The sequence below is a fragment of the Sciurus carolinensis genome, chromosome 10, assembly GCF_902686445.1.
Source record: "Sciurus carolinensis chromosome 10, mSciCar1.2, whole genome shotgun sequence".
In the NCBI taxonomy this organism is placed as follows: Eukaryota; Metazoa; Chordata; class Mammalia; order Rodentia; family Sciuridae; genus Sciurus; species Sciurus carolinensis.
In genome coordinates this window covers 127,781,287-127,798,066 of record NC_062222.1, presented here as the reverse complement: position 1 = coordinate 127,798,066, position 16,780 = coordinate 127,781,287, and the positions used below count along the sequence as shown (strand labels likewise).

The 16,780-nt window shown below is 34.2% G+C and overlaps 2 protein-coding genes across 5 annotated transcripts in view; one reads left to right on the top strand and one right to left on the bottom strand.

The window, feature by feature from the left end:
* Positions 1-14,989, top strand: part of Ncapg (non-SMC condensin I complex subunit G) — a 44,438-nt gene extending 29,449 nt beyond the window's left edge. For both annotated transcript variants that reach the window (XM_047567461.1, XM_047567462.1), the window contains exons 14-21: positions 129-353; positions 8,907-9,088; positions 9,367-9,541; positions 10,249-10,410; positions 10,907-11,045; positions 11,424-11,510; positions 13,136-13,205; positions 14,102-14,989. In XM_047567461.1, coding sequence (XP_047423417.1) covers positions 129-353; positions 8,907-9,088; positions 9,367-9,541; positions 10,249-10,410; positions 10,907-11,045; positions 11,424-11,510; positions 13,136-13,205; positions 14,102-14,225 — 1,164 coding nt within the window. In that variant the 3' untranslated portion in view covers positions 14,226-14,989. The remainder of the gene's footprint in view (positions 1-128; positions 354-8,906; positions 9,089-9,366; positions 9,542-10,248; positions 10,411-10,906; positions 11,046-11,423; positions 11,511-13,135; positions 13,206-14,101) is intronic.
* Lcorl (ligand dependent nuclear receptor corepressor like) overlaps positions 12,371-16,780 on the bottom strand; it is a 141,207-nt gene continuing 136,797 nt past the window's right edge. For 2 of the 3 annotated variants that reach the window (XM_047567453.1, XM_047567457.1), the window contains one exon: positions 16,378-16,529. In XM_047567453.1, the coding sequence (XP_047423409.1) occupies positions 16,516-16,529 (14 nt within the window). In that variant the 3' untranslated portion in view covers positions 16,378-16,515. Of the gene's footprint in view, positions 16,530-16,780 lie in introns of all 3 variants that reach the window. The other variant, XM_047567456.1, reaches the window with a different exon arrangement.

Genomic DNA, 16,780 nt, shown 5'->3' with positions numbered 1-16,780 from the left:
TTCTGAGAAGCGTTGTTTTCTGTATACTTGACAGTTAAAATTTGACTAAAAGTTTGATGCATGATAATTTTATTAGGGTAAATAAATCATTGTACTGAATGCTTTTTGGGGGGTATGTCTCACTTTAGGTTTTGCAAATTGATGATGTCACAATAAAAGTAAGCGCTTTAAAGGCAATCTTTGACCAACTGATGGCATTTGGGATTGAACCATTTAAAACTAAAAAAGTCAAAGCCCCTCAAAGTGAAGATGCAGAAGTAAACTGTGATGGTGAACAAGAATCAGCAGAAGTTGAGGAGACTGCTACAGCTAGAAATGTTTTGAAACTCCTTTCTGATTTCTTAGATAGTGAGGTAAGAAATAGTCCCAGTCCTATGGTTATGAAATGTCATTTGCAGCATCTAATTTGTTTATGTTCTTTATATATTTAGAACTAAATTTTAAAGTTGGACAAAATTTTTAAATTTGCTTTTTTGATATCAATTAAATCTCAGCTTTCACTTTTAACATAATTTCTCACTAACAAATGAGGTATACACAGGATTGCAGTATAAATAAATGACTCTTAAAGGCAGTTAATATCTTTTATTTCATAAAAGATAATTTGTGATGTAGAGACTTAAGCTTTTCCCCCACAGGTTTTAAGCAATTGTTTAGAATACTTTCACATTGAGTAGGTATGAGGTATAAGAAAGACTATGAGATTAAATTTTTTTTTCCTTGAGTTACTCTTGAACTACATTTTTATAGCATATAAAAACATTTAACTTGTTTAAAAATGTTTATATTGACCATGTATGCTTTCATTTCATTGAAGCAAAATTGACATAATAAAACTAAGAATTTTAAATTGAATAATTATTTGGCATCTAGCACTTTCATTGTGTAGTGCGATTACTATCTATATCTAATTTTTAAAACACTTTCATCATCTCAAGAGGAACTGTATCTAGTGAACAGTTGTCCCTCATTCTCCTGCTCACCAGTCCGTGATAACAACCAGACTACTATGAATTTACTGTTCTGGGTATTTCATATAAATGGAATAATACAATGTGTGACCCTTTTTCTGTATGGCTTCGTTTAGCGTAATGTTTTTGAAGTTTATTCACATTGTAGCTTATAGCAATACCACATTCCTTTTTGTAGCTGAATGGTATTCCATTTTATGTATATAACATTTTGTTTTTCCATTCAACTATTGAAGCACATTTGGGCTATTTCTACCTTTTGGTTACTGTGAATAGTGCTACTGTGAACATGCACATTTATGTATTTGAATGCCTGTTTTTAGTTCTTTGGGTTATATACCAAGAATTGGATTACTGGGTCATATGGTATTTCTTTGTTTAACTTTTTGAGGATTTGCCAAATTGTTTCCCAAAGCATCTGAACCATTTGCATTCCTGTCTTCAGTATACAAGGATTCCAATTTCTCCACATCCTTTTCAACACTTATTTTCTGTTTGAAAATAATTGTAGCCATCCTAGTATATGTGAAATAGTTTCTCATTGTGGTCTTCATTTCCACTACCTAATGATTAGTGTTGAGTATCTTTTCATCTGTGTGGCCATTTATATATCTTGTTTGCGAAAATGTCTGTTCAAGCCTTTTGCCCATTTTTAAATTGAGTTATGGACTTCTTTTCTTTACATTGTTTGGTAAGTGTATCCTTGTTAGATACATAATATGCATGTGCAGTTTTTTCATTTTTCTGGATAATCCTTAATGTTAAATTAGAAAAGATTTTATTTAGGCTGTCTTTTAATTTCTTTTGGCAATGTTTTGTGTTTAGCATAACAAGTCTTTTATTCCTAGGTATGTTATTCTTTTGGATGCTATTGCAAATGGAAATTTTTTCTTAATTTTCTTTTGGAATTATTCACTCTGGTGGATAGAAACTAAACTGGAATTTTTGCGTTGATTTTATTTTCACCCTGCAGCTTTGCTGAATTCTTTTATTAACTCTAGTGGGCTTCGTGTGTGTGTGTGTGTGTGTGTGTGTGTGTGTGTGTTCTTTCGAATTTTCTGTATGTAGTATCATGTTATCAGTGGAAATACATGGTATTTCAATTTGGGTGTCTTTTTCTTACCTAATGTGTCTGGATAGAACTGCAGTGTTGAACAGCAGTAGTTAAGTGGTAAGAGCAAATATTCTTGTTTATGATACCAATTTTGGGGGAAAATTTTTCAGTCTTAACCACTGAATGCGTTAGTTGTAGGTTTCTCATATATGCTTTTTATCATTTTGAGGAAGTTCCGATCTATAAAATTGTCTCTGCTTTTCATTTGCTTTTTAATGAAAGGGTGTGGATTTTGTCCACTGCTTTTTCTGCATCAGTTGAAGTGATCATGTGGGTTTTGTTTTGGATGTAGTGCATTACATTGCTTGGTTTTCTTATGTTGAACCACTGTTGTGTTCCTGGGATAAACTCCACTTGCACATGTTATATATTCCTTTCAATGTATTATTGGATTTGGTTGTTTGAGGATTTTTGCATCTTTATTTGTAAGGGATGTTGGTGTGTAGTTTTCTTGTGGTATCTTTGGGGTTGGTGTTACGGTAAATTGACCGCATAAACTGAGTTAGAAAATATCCTCTCTTATTTATTAGAAAGTTTTTGAGAGACGGTATTAATTTTTTAAAAGTTTGGTAGAACTTACTAATAAGGACATCTGGTCCTGGACTGATTTTGGGGAGATTTTCTGTTACTTATTTAGTTTGTTTTCTTGCTATAGATCTGTTTGGATTGTTAATTTCTTCTTAAGTCATTTTTGGGAATTTGTGTGTTTCTAAAAAATTGTCCGTTTCATCTTGTTGCTTTCCTATTATATTTTTATTTCTGTAAGGTAGTAGTAATGTCCTCACTTTGATTTTTTTTTCTTCCCCCACTTTTTTTTGTTGGTGCGTTGTAGTCATACATACCTATAGAATTTGTTACATATTTGTAAGTGGACACAATATTGTTATGGTATAATTTGGCTGATATCATTCCCCAAAACTTTCCCTCTTACCTTGCTTTCATTTCTGATTTTAGTTCCTTGTATCTTCTCTCTTTGCAGTGTTAATGTTTGTCAGTTGTGTTATCTTTTTAAAGATATGACTTTTTGTTTACTTTTCTGTTTTGTTTACATTAGCTCTAATCTTCATTATTTCCTTTATCCTACCCTTGAGTTTGGTCTGGTTTTTCTTTTTCTTATTTCTTAAAGTAGTTATGAATTTGAGATTTTTTTAAAAATGTAGATGTTTACTGCTACAAATTTCTCTCTGAGCACGCTTTTCATAAGTTTTTGTTTGTTGTGTTTGATTTTCATTCATCTCTAAGTATTATCTGATTTTTTCTTGTGATTTCTTCTTTGATCCATTTGTGTATATGAGGGTATATTGTTTTATATATGTATATCTCCACACTTGTGAATTTTTGAGTTTTGCCTTTGTTATTCCTAGGTTCATTCTATTGTGATTGAAGAAGATATTTTATATTATTTCAGTCTTTAAATTTATTGAAATATGTTTTAGGTCTAACAATCTATCCTTTGAGAATGTTTTATGTGTATTTGCAGAGAATATTCTCTGTGAACTTGATAAAAATGTATATTCTGCTGTTGTTGGTGTTCTATATATATTTGGTAGTCTAGTCATTTTCATAGTGTTATTCAGGTTCTCTATTTCCTTACCAGTGTCCTCTGACTGCTTATTGATCTTGTTGTTCTAAGCATTAACTGAACAAATCGCTATGTTTGTTTATATACTTTGGGACTCTCTTGGTGTGTAGATGTTTTTATGAATATGTAATGTCCTTCTTTGAGTCTTATAAGTCAATATTTTTGGCTTAAAACATTTTGACTGCAAAATGACAGAAATAAGTTCTCCCTTATCTATTATTTCTTTAATTGTAAATGGATTAAACTCTCCACTCAAAAGACAGAGGGAAAAAAAAAAAAAACTCAAATTCTCTCTCTTAAGTGACTCACTTTATTTTTAGTTTTTTTAATTGGTGCATTATAATTATACATAATAATGGGATTCATTGTGATATATCCATACATGCATATAACATAATTTGGTCAATTTCATTCCTAGTCTCTCCCCTTCTCCTTCCTTCCTCCCTCCTTGTTCCCATACTTCCTTTCCTTGATCCCCATATCTGTACTCATAGATCTTCCTTTTATTTCATCAGAACCCCCTTTTCCACCTTTTTTCTCCCTTGCTTTCATATGTAATAGAAAATACATGACCTTTGACTTTTTGAATGTAGCTTATTTCACTTAATATGAAGTTCTCTACTTCCATCCATTTTCTTTTTTATTTATTTAAATTTTTACAGACTGCATTTTGATTCATTTGATTTATTTAAATTTTTACAGACTGCTTTTGATTGGTACACCATTTCATTTCTATGGTTGTGCACAATGTAGATTAATAACATTTGTGTAATCATACATGTACATAGGGTAATGAAGTCTGTCTCATTTCACCATTTTTCATGCCCTCCCCTCTCATTTCCCTCTATGTAATCTAAAGTTCCTCCATTCTTCTCTTACCCGCCACCCCCATTATATATTATCATCCACTTACTGGGGAAAACATTTGGCCTTTGACTTTTTGGGAGTGGCTTATTTCTCTTAGCATATTTTCCAATTCCATCCATTTATCTGCAAATGCCATAATATTTTTATTCTTTGTGGCTGAATAATATTCCATTCAACTGATGAATGGATAAAGAAACTGTGGTGTATACATATCCATTTTCTTTTGAATGACGTAATTCCATTCTTCTTTATGATGGGGTAAAACTCTGTTGTTTATATATACCACATTTTCTTTATCCATTTATCTGTTAATGGACACCTAGGCTGGTTCCATAACAGCTGTTGTGAATTTTGCTGCTATAAACATGGGTATCTGTGTATTGCAATAGTATAATGACCTTAGTTTCTTTTATATAAGTACCAAGGAGTGGTATAGCTGGCCATGTGGTGGTTTCATTTCTAGTCTTTTGAGGAACTTCCATTCTGATTTCCATAGAGGTTTTTACTAATTTAAAATCCTACCACCAATGTATAATTAATAAGTGCTCTTTTTTCCTGCATCCTCATCAACATTTATTGTTATTTGTATTCTTCATGATTGGTGTTCTAATTGGAGTGAGATGAAATCTCAGTGTAGTTTCGATTTGCGTTTTCCTGATTGCCAAAGATGTTGAACATTTTTTAATATAGTTTTTGGCCATTTGTATTTCTTCTTTTGAGAAATGCCTGTTAATTCATCTGCCCACTTATTAATCTGATTGTTTTTTTGGTGGTAAGGTTTTTGAATTCTTTATATATTCTGGATATTCCTCTGTTGGAAGAGTAGCTGCAAAAGATTTTCTCCCATGCCAAGGCTTTGCTCACACTGTCATTTCCTTGGCTATGCAGAAGCTTTTTTATTTGATGCTGTCCCATTTATTAAATCTTGGTATTATTTCCTAAGCTTTAGGAGTTCTATTGAGAAAGTTTTTGCTGTGCTTATACATTGGAGTCTTGACCCTGTGTTTTCTTCTAGCATTTGTAAGTTTCTGGTCTAATTCCTAGGTCTCTGATCCACTTTGAATTAACTTTTATGTGAGGCAAGAGATAGGATCTAGTTTGATTCTTCTGTATATGGATATCTAGTTTTCCTAGCACCATTTGCTAAAAAGGTCTTCTCCCATGTTTATTTATTTATTTTTGCCCATTTGTCAAGGATCCGATGACTGTCTGTGTGGGTTGTCTCTGTTTTCTATTCCATTAGTCTACATTATGAGACTGACTTTAGATCCAAAGTCACAAGTGGGTTGAAAGTGAAAGATGACAAAAATATTCTAGGTAAATAGCAACCAAAAGAGATCTGGGTGACAATTCTAATATTAGACACAATTTAAAAATTTTGAGTCATTATCCAAGTAGTATTCTTATTTCCTGTTCTGAATTGTCCAGTGCCATGGCATTATTCATAATGCAAAGGTAGAAAACTATTGAACATTGAACTTATTTCATATTAAGTGAATGATCTTCATTTTGGTAATATTGATACACTTAATCTTTTTCTGACTGACAGAGTTTTCTGACTATCCTTATTTATTTCTATCACTACTTAAAATTGTAGACTGGCTTGACACTCTTTACCATAAGTAACAACCTTTTTATGCTTTCAAGAGTTGTAGTTCTGATGAATTCCAATTCTTGCCGTTCAACTGCAAATGCATTACTTTTGTTATCAGAAAAGTATGTCATAGTTAGCAGCTTAAACTTGTAGACTTGTGTTCTGCTTGTATTAGTGTGAATCTTTGTAAGGTAGTTCCTGTCTCCTGCCTGTTTCCTCATCTTTAAGTAGGGGTAGTAGTGCTTATTTGATGGAACAGTTCTTTTTTCTTTTTTGGTGCTGGGGGTTTAACCCAGGGGCACTTAACCATTGAGCCACATCTCTAGCCCTTTTAAAATGTTTTATTTAGAGACAGGGTCTCCCTGAGGTACTTAGGCTTGCTAAGTTGCTGAGGCTGGCTTTGAACTTGCAATCCTCCTGCCTCAGCCTCCCAAGCTGCTGGGATCACAGTGCGCCACTGTCCTGGCAGAATGGTTCTTTCGTTACAGAAATGTGTGAGGGCTGGTTCTGTACCAGTCACCATATACTCTTTTTTTTTTTTTCTTCTTTTTTTAAAATTTAAATTTCTATGTTTTCAGACTGCATTTTGATTCATTGTACACAAGTGGGGTACAAATTTTCATTCTATGGTTGTGCACGATGTAGATTCACACCGTTCATGTAATCATACATGTACACAGGTAATACAGACTGTCTCATTCCCCCACCCCCTCCTGCCCCATTTTCCTCTACACCAAAGTTCCTTCATTCTTCTCCTCACCTCACCGCCGCCTCATTAAGTATCATCATCCACTTATCAGAAAAAAACATTTGGCCTTTGGTTTTTTGGATTTGGCCTATTTCACTTAGCAAGATATTCTCCAACTCCATCCATTTACCAGAAAATGCCATAATTTTATTCTTTATGGCTGAATAATATTCCATTGGGTATATATACCACAACTTCTTTATCCATTCATCTATTGAAGGGCATCTATGTTGGTTCCACAATCTAGCTATTGTGAATTGAGCAGCTTTGCACTTTGATGTGACTGTGTCACTGTAATATGCTGATTTGAAATCCTTTGGGTATAAACTGAGGAGTGGGATGGCTGGGTCAAATGGTGGATCCATTCCAAGTTTTCTGAGGAATCTCCATACTGCTTTCCAGAGTGGCTGCACCAATTTGCAACTCCACCAGCAATGTATGAGTGTGCCTTTTTCCCCACATCCACACCAAGACTTATTATTGCTTGTGTTCTTGATAATAGCCATTCTAATTGGGGTTTGATGAAATCTTAGGGTGGTTTTAATTTGCATTTTCTAATCACTAGAGATGATGAGCACTTTTCATATATTTGTTGATCACCTGTATATCTTATTCTGTGAAGTGTCTGCCCAGTTCCTAGCCCATTTATTGATTGGGTTCTTTGTATTTTTGGTGTAAAGTTTTTTAAGTTCTTTATAAATTTTGGAGATTAGTGCTCTGTCTGAAGTGTATGTAGAAAAGATTTTCTCCCACTCTGGAGACTGTCTTGTCACATTATTGATTGTTTCCTTTGCTGAGAAAAAGCTTTTTAGTTTGAATCCATCCCATGTAGATACTCTTGAGAGAAAAGTGCTAAGTGAAATAAGATCTCTGCCCTCAGCACTGGGGTGAGCCCTGAGTGAGCTAGTTGAGGAAGGCCCATGCCAGCAGCTCAGCATTTACTATGGTTCTTAACTTCTATATTGTATAATTTTGAGTTTGGAGAAAGGTTTTAAACTAACTCTTCTGTTTGCTCATTTTATTCTTTTTACTTCTGTCCCCCTAATTTAGACTTTTCTTTCATTCCTATGTCGTAACCTGCCAAGTGATTTTCCTGAAAATCTCACTTTGTTTCCCCAACTTTTGTAAAACTTCAGTGGTTCCACATCATGCCTCAGTAGGCTTGAATTTCTTTACCTTATTTTCAAGGTCTCTATAATCCGACTATCAAGTAAACTTACTTTCCATCAGTAAAATAAATTTATTGAGGCTTCACTGTATAGATGACACATGTACTTTTCTTCACATTTGTGGCTGTCTTCTGTGATAATTCCTGTCTTCCCCTTTTTGTATATGAAAAACATGAGGCAGAGAAGGTAAGCCTAGGATCACACAGCTAGGATGTGTCAGAGGCTCGAATCAAACTCAGTCTCTGTAGCCAGTGTTCTTTTTTTTTTTTTTTTTTTTTTTTTGGTGGTGTTGGGAACTAAAGCCAGCGCCTTGTGCATGCTGCATGCTAGGCAAGCACTCTACCAGCTGAGCTGCATTCCAGGCCCCCGCCAGTATTCTTAACCACCGTTATACCAGTACCTTTATCTGAACACCACTGCAGCCTCTTTTCTTTTCTCTCTAGGATTTTTGTACTTTCTAGGAATGCTTATATTCATTGGTATACGTTCTCTTCACACCCAACCCTGTTCAGACACATTGCCACTCTCATTTCTGGAGCTTTCTTTTATAAGCACTTCCTCTGATGACAGGGACTATTGCTGAGTGTTTTCTTAGAAATACTAATCATTTAAATAAATATAATTTTGTTTTTTTCCCCCTAACATTTATAAAAGAACTCTTGATTCTTCTAAAGTTTTCGTGGCTAGAATGATTTGTCTAAAATCATTACTCTAGCTGTGAAGAAAGAAAACCTCTTAACAAATTTATAACATGGGATTTTTTAATAGTTTATTTAAAAATATTGTTGGACAGGCTGTGTTGTGAGCCTTAAAAGGAAAATATAGATAAAAGCTTGTTCTGATGAATGTCATCTTTATTAGGTGTCTGAACTCAGGACAGGAGCTGCCGAAGGACTAGCCAAACTGATGTTCTCTGGGCTCTTGGTCAGCAGCAGGATTCTTTCTCATCTCATTTTGTTATGGTACAATCCTGTGACGGAAGAGGATGTTCGACTTCGACACTGCCTGGGCATTTTCTTCCCCATATTTGCTTATGCAAGCAGGTATTGAGTTCTATTGATAAATTAAAATCTGACTTGAAGATGACAGATTCACCCCCCACCAATGAATTATATCTGTAACATTATTTTGTTATGATATTTTTTCTTTCCTCAGTGGATATATGATGAAATGAGAAGAATTTACTTATCTAAATTATTTGACTCTTTTCTCAATGAAAATGTACTTCATCTTGATGGAATGAATCATATATATAATATTTTTTAGAATCATGATTTTCTTTGAAATAATGCAAGTGTACTTTCAAATTGTTTTTCAATAGGACAAACCAGGAATGCTTTGAAGAAGCCTTTCTTCCAACTCTGCAAACACTGGCCAGTGCCCCTGCATCATCTCCTTTAGCTGAAGTGGATATCACAAATGTTGCAGAGTTGCTTGTAGACCTGACAAGACCAAGTGGATTAAACCCTCAGGTCAAGGATTCCCAGGATTATCAGGTAGTTGAAAAATATCAGCCTGTGTATGATAAATTTGATGATTGTAGAAGGTAGTGCTGCAAAGCAGACATAATAGAAAGTGATACAGTTAAAAACAACAATGAAAAAGTTCTGAGCACAGGCAGCTTGAAGGAAAGAGCTCAAGGTGCACGGGAAATGGCGGAGTCCAAGGGCTCTCAGATCCTTAGTACGAGTAACAGAAAACTTCACAGGCACCAACATCTCTAAAGGAGTGAGGGGCTAGGCTGGGGTAGGGCCAAGGTGCTGCAAGTTGAGGCTCAGCTAATCCCAGAGCGGGTTTCAGAACTGGGATATTCCTTTGAGTTGTTTAGACTTGAGAAAATAGGTCATTGTACCTGTGCATTGACTGGCCAGTCACTGAATGTGGAGTGACCCTGAGAGGAAGAGGTGTGCCTTCCAGCAAGGCCTAGGATCATTTCTGCTGCTGGGAATTTCCAGCCTCCAAAACTCTGAACAACTGGGAGATGCTTCAGTCCTAAAGAAGGTGGACCTGGGCCATAGCATCCACCACAAGAATTCAGTGAAGGAGCTTATTTTGGGGTGAGGGAGGTGTTAAATTTGACTTTAGATATTTTGCATTTGGGATTATGGCAAGGTAACTAGTTGAAATGCTTGTTAGATGTGAAGAGAACTGTATTGTAATAATCACTTCTGATTTACAAAGATTTTTCTCTTTAATTTTCTAGGCCTTAACAGTACATGACAATTTGGCTATAAAAATTTGCAATGAAATCTTAACAAATCCATGCTCACCAGAAGTTCGGGTCTATACAAAAGCTTTGAGTTCTTTAGAGCTCAGTAGCAATCTTGCAAAAGATCTTCTGGTTCTGTTGAATGAGATTCTGGAGGTAAAATAGTTTCTAATTAATTCTTTTTTTTTCCTTTTGTACTGAGGATTGAACCCAGGGTACTTCAATCCTGAATTACATCCCCAGCCCTTTTTTATTTTTTTAATTTTTATTTTTATTTTGAGACAGAATGTTGCTATTTGAGGGTTTTGCCAAATTGCCTAGGCAGGTCTTGAACTTGCAATCCTCCTGCCTTAGCCTCCCAAGTTGCTGGGATTGCTGCATGTGCCACCCTTACCCAGCTCCAATTACTCTTAACTAGCTTGTGTTTATATTCATTGGAGTAGAATTTATGTGGTTGTATTAAATTGTATGTTAGTTAGCACATTGTGAATTTGTTCACTTGATGTAAATATTCCCTTCATAAGTTTCATATAATTTTTAGAATGTTTGTAAACAACTTGATATTGGTATGTATCTCTTTTTTTTTTAAGATTAGAAAATGTCATGTTTAAAAAAGTTTTGCTTTTTGTTTTTTTTTTTTGCTTTTGGATAGCAAGTAAAAGATAGGACATGTCTGAAAGCTTTGGAAAAAATCAAGATTCAGTTAGAAAAAGGAAATAAAGAACTTGGTGACCAAGCTGTGGCAGTACAAGATGCCAACATGATCACAACTCTTTTTCAAGATGATGATGGTAATGACATACCTGAATATTGATAAAGACTTTAAAACATTTTTTAAAATTTTTTACTGTGATGTATTTTTTTCTTCTAATGTGTTTGGATGTCAGGAATGAATGAAAACTTTCTAATAACCCTCTCAAGAAAGTATATTATTGATGTGTTTATTCTGCTTTTCACATTTTTCTGTGTATATTTCTGACTATATAACCATTTTATCAATTTTGTTTCCTAGTACTCACATTTTTTTTTTTGAATAGTGATTTATGATAACCTTTTAATATGTTCTAATAGGACTGTTTGCCAATTGTTTTATGAAAGATGAGAAGACAATTTGAAATATTTCATGAGACTATCTTTGATTTATACTGTTGTTTTATTTCCTTTAATAGAAAAGAATAAAGAAGTATATATGACTCCTGTCAGGGATGTAAAAGCAACCCAGGCATCAAAATCCACTCAGCAAAAGACTAACAGAGGTAGCGTATGGATTGACTAGCTCCCATAATAAAACGGTTTCAATTTTCTCTTCCAGTGAAAAATACTTTGAAGTTTCCTTGTCTTTGTTTCCGTAGGGATAGTGATTTCGAAATGTCTTAGGTATCTTTAACTTTCCTTTTACTTATTTTTTTATTTTTTTTTTTTACTTTATGGCTAAAGTTATAAAATTGGTTCAAGTGCTTTTGATTGAAAGAAACATGATACAATAGATTATATTATAAAGGACTATTTGGGTTAAATTTAAGATTTTGTTAAGTGATACTTTTATGAGTTATTTGTGTTCTATCCTTTATGTGACTGAGCATGTTTTTCTGTTTTCTTTCCATCATATTCAATATTTTCCCAACTTAATTTATTTCCCAAGGATTATCTAACAAGAGAATTTGTTGGAATAAAGCAAATGTTTACTACTAGGGAATCACTTTGAAAAAAATATGAAATTCAATATTTCTTTATTGTTTTATTGTTTCCTTATTACAAAAGCAGTGCATGCTTATTACAGAAGAATCAGTACATTCAAGCAGACTACTTACTATAAAGAATACTAATAATCCCACCCATGAGCCAACCATGATTTTAATCTTTGAAAAAATATTTTTAAGGCCCTTTTCTAAGCAGATTTAATCTGACCCTAAGAGTGTTTCATAACCAATCAGTTATTTCAACACCAATTACTGACTGTTGTTCCAGATTTGTCCCACATTGTTGGCTATCTTGGGGATAAAGCACTGTAGAAGCAAGTGAGGCGTGAGAGGGAGTCTAACTCAAGTAGGGGATGTGAGGTTCAAATAAATTATGAACTTCAAAATTTGGTTTTGATCAGATTACTTTTAGTCACATGATATATCATGAGAATTTCATGCCTTTTTTTTTTTTTTTTAATAGCCCAAACTTTTATACATGCCAAATTTTGTCTTCTTAACCTTCTAAATTTCTAGCAAGTGGAATTTTTGGAACCCTTAGTATATAAAGGTTCTAGTTTTTACATGGAAATATATTTTAGAACACATATTTGAATTGTTCATGTATATGTTTAAATATTTTACAAGAAGCCATTATATTGCCAATTAAAGTTCTGGTTCAAGCTGTGTCGAGTGGCATATGCCTGTAGTCCCAAGCTACTCAGGTGGAGGTAGGGGGATCACTTGAGTCCAGGAGTTTGACTAGCCTGTGCATCATAGTGAGCCCCATCTCTGAAATGAAATTACATTTCTCTCTCTTTAGGACCTGTTCATGACACCTATCTTTCTAATCTTAATTTTCATTAATCTCCCCCTGGATTGTGCTATAGCTATAATAGTTATTTTAAAATTTAGGATTATTTTTATGTGTTGGTCCCCAAATTCATTAAGCTAAAATTTGTTTCTTTTGCAACTTGCTTTGTATTAATTCCCATTGCTCATCATCAGTGCCTAACAAAAGAAATTAATATAAATTTTAATTTTGCTTGGGTTCTTTCTTCATGATATATTGATAATTGACATCAAGGTGGCTGGGAACAAGAAGGAAATGTGTTAGAGGATTGTGTGTTGAAAATAAAGGATTCAGATAGACCAGAAACTACATTTTTAAAACATTCTAAATTTTGATAACTATCTTTAAGGACGGAGAAAAGTGTCAGTTTCAACTAGGACAAACAGGAGACGTCAGATTGCTGAGGCTGACTCTGAAAGGTATGCCATGCATGTCTGGAATATATGAAGAGGCTATGTTCCCTTTTTTTTTTTTTTTTTTTTCTTTTTTGTCTAGAAGTAGAAAAAAAATTCTTCTGTGAGACTCAGTATATATAACAATGTAGTAAAAACTATAAATAGCTATGACTTTGATACATAGTCTAAAATTCCATTATCAAGAGCATTTGACTATGGCTTGTGTGCTTTTGCCTATTAATTGGCATAGCCTGTACAGTTACTAGGTAGACATATTTCATATGTTCTCTCAATTTTTATTTCCATTTAATTTTGTAGTTGCATGACCCTGTATGTATGACTCCTTTTTGATTGTGAATTAACAAACTCTTCATTTAGATAACTTTTGGGTTCTCTACATTTACAGTGATAGAATAATCCTGCCTATAATTGAATACATTAATGGTTTATGTGGTAGTATTTGGTGTTGGAGTCTGTCAGTTAAGCCCTCGTTGGAACTGAAAATTCTTAAACTTGTTTTTTTGGTGGGGTGTGGGGGGGAGGGTTGTCTTAGGTATTTATTTATCAGAAGAACTTAATTTTTTCCCACTTCTTGAGTTCTAAAAACCTCTCTTTTGGATGGTTGTTATGGTCCCTATTTAATTATAAACTTTGTTATAAAATTTGGTGTTTTATTTTCCTGTATAACACCAGGTTTCAGTAGTATATAAAAAATTAGCTAGGTTTTCCACAATCAACTTGGCTGGATAACTAGTCTGTGTTTTTGGTTACTGTTTTGAGATTTTAGTTTTAAGCTTAGTTAATGGAATCAGGCTACCAATTACACACTGATAGAATGTCAGAAACAAAAATGTTTTATTTATAAATAAACTGGTTTTAAAGCTTGTATCTTAACTGGTGTATTTTCAATGTTTGTTTAGTGATCATGAAGTTCCAGAACCAGAATCAGAAATGAAGATGAGATTACCAAGACGAGCCAAAACAGCAGCTCTAGAAAAAAGTAAACTAAACCTTGCACAATTTCTCAGTGAAGATGTAAATTAGGAGAGATGATGAAGGTGGAGTCCTTTTAAAGTTATGTTCATTTTTACCTTAATAAAGCTGCGTCAAAATCAGAAAAAACCTGATGTCTTTCTGAAGACTTTTGTTGTGCTCTGGCGTGTGTCGTTGGTGTGATACAAAGATTGCTGGCATTAGCCACATATATTGGTTTGATCAGAATCTGAGGTGGGCCTAGGAATCTGCTTTTAAATAGGCTCCCCAGGCAGTTCTTATGCTATTATGCATTATAGAAAACTTTTAGGTATAGCTAATTAGGAGCTTGCATTTGAGAAGCTTCGCGAGCAGATCCAGCAACACAGGTGAAAATGCTTCAGCATACACTTAACAGGTGACATTTCAAGGACAAATGAATTTCTACAAACTGGCCAGAAGGACCTTCTTGAGGAGGACCAGTGTAATGAACCAAAGTGCTTGTCTTCCAAGTTAAACAGTTACTTGACAATCTTGAGACTCCTCCACTAAAAATGCTTTCTTATGCTACCTGCAGGGGTAATCTCCCCTCCTAAAGCACTTGCCTGTGGGAGTCCACTTGTGTTTCTAGGTTAGGGAGATGTCTACATAGAAATTATGAAGCTGCTTTGGTATTGGCCAAAATAACAAAAAATATTAACTGTGAATGGTACTACTATTAGTGAGAGAAGAATGACAGGAAGTCCTCTTGATATACTAATTTATGAGCTTTCTTCCCTGTCATTTATCACCTTTTGAAACTTGCACCATATGAAATTAGTCTTCTTTCTACAACACCCAACACCTTTTCTTACTCCTCTGATACTACCTATTACTTAGAATAGAAATGTTTTAACATGGATATGTTTTAGTAATTGTGCTTCTTTATTTCTCAGAGCTTATTTACTTAATGTGATGTTTTATGATAGAGCTGAAGTAATATTGCTGGGTTTTAGAACTAGGTTGCTATATTATATATATACATGTGCTTTATAGGACTCAGAAAAGCAAGAATGCTTATTAAACAAAAGGAAAAGGCAGATGTGATGATGCAAACCAATAAAAACAGACGACAGTTCTTCATTCTGTTGGCTCTGTCTTTTCCTGTGCTTCAAATTCTTTATGAGTTATATCTTTTGTTAAATCCCTGTCACTTAAAAAATAACTTTCGGTAGAAAGGAAGGAAGAGAGATAATGGCACACAAATTATGCTATAAGGAAGTCTTTAGACACAATACACTAAAATCCCATTTACACGTGTTCAGGCTATCCAAAAGGAAGGGAGCCATGTTCTGGTACAGATCGTACCACAGCTTGCTTTCTCTGGCACGGGAGAAATAAATTTAAGCACCAAACCTGTAGTGTTCTTACTGTTCAAATTTTAGACAAAATGACATAGCCATTGCTGATGGTATGTAGAATTGATAAGGAATATTATCCTGTTTCTAAATGACGCCCCTTTAAACTTTAAAATTAATGGCTAAAATACAATGAAACCAACAGGTATACATAAATTTCCATTTTCTTCCTAAAATTGGTGACTTAGGCCAAACTGTTCTTGTCTACTCGGAGGCACAGGTTTGAAGGTTGACGTGCACTTGTGCCATTCCTCTCTCAGCCCAGACTGGAGAGCCACAGCTGACCAATGCAGTCCTTTCACGAATGGAAACATGCTCTCTGATGGTAGACTACGATCAGTCTTTTTCTGTACATATATAACTTTGAAAGAGATTTACTTCCAAAAGATACCTTTGCCTTTTCTTTTGCCAGTTTGCTTCGAGGTAGTTGGTATCCACCTATTATACAACTTCCATGGGCCAGGTCAGCATCACAATCTTTACAACACTAGTTTTCTACATTACATAATGTATTATACATTAAAACTGTGCACAGAAATTGGGGACAATTATGTATTTAAACTTAGGGCATAAAAAAATTCACAAAATACCATTAAAAAGAGAAACATCAAAATTGTACTGCAAAATTCCACAATGGTAAGGTGTAAAACATGTAAAAAAAATACAAAGAATGTAATAAAAATGATTAATGCTAATGACAATATAAAGACAAATCACAGGATTGGAAATATTTCAAGATCAATTGGTAATTGCTTATTCAGCAGAAATAATAATGATGTACAAAACAAGAACTGCAATCTATTTTTCTTCACTTGTGGGATTTTGGTTATGAACTGTACAGCTTGCTAGAGATGCTGCTTTCAAATTCAGGTTCCACTCAATGGGACGATTAAGGCACATCTTAACAGGGCTCATAGGGCAACTTGCTGTATTCCCATCAGACAAATTCAGTTTCTCATCAGTTTTCATTTGTGGCATGCTGGAAAAAAAAAAAAGTGTTAAGGCATTTTAGGTTTAATTTCACATTATCAACCTTGTAAAAAAAAAAAGTTCAATAGTATTATTATGGCCTCTAAACACAAGCACAGGTAAAGCATTTACCATTCCAGAAGTACAAAAGTTTTATTTCCTACCTTCTTACGGAACTGAATACAATGAACTATGCATGTGTAAGTTGGGTAAAAAGTGTACTCAGATACCACTGGACAGCAACTGATATATATGGGTTAC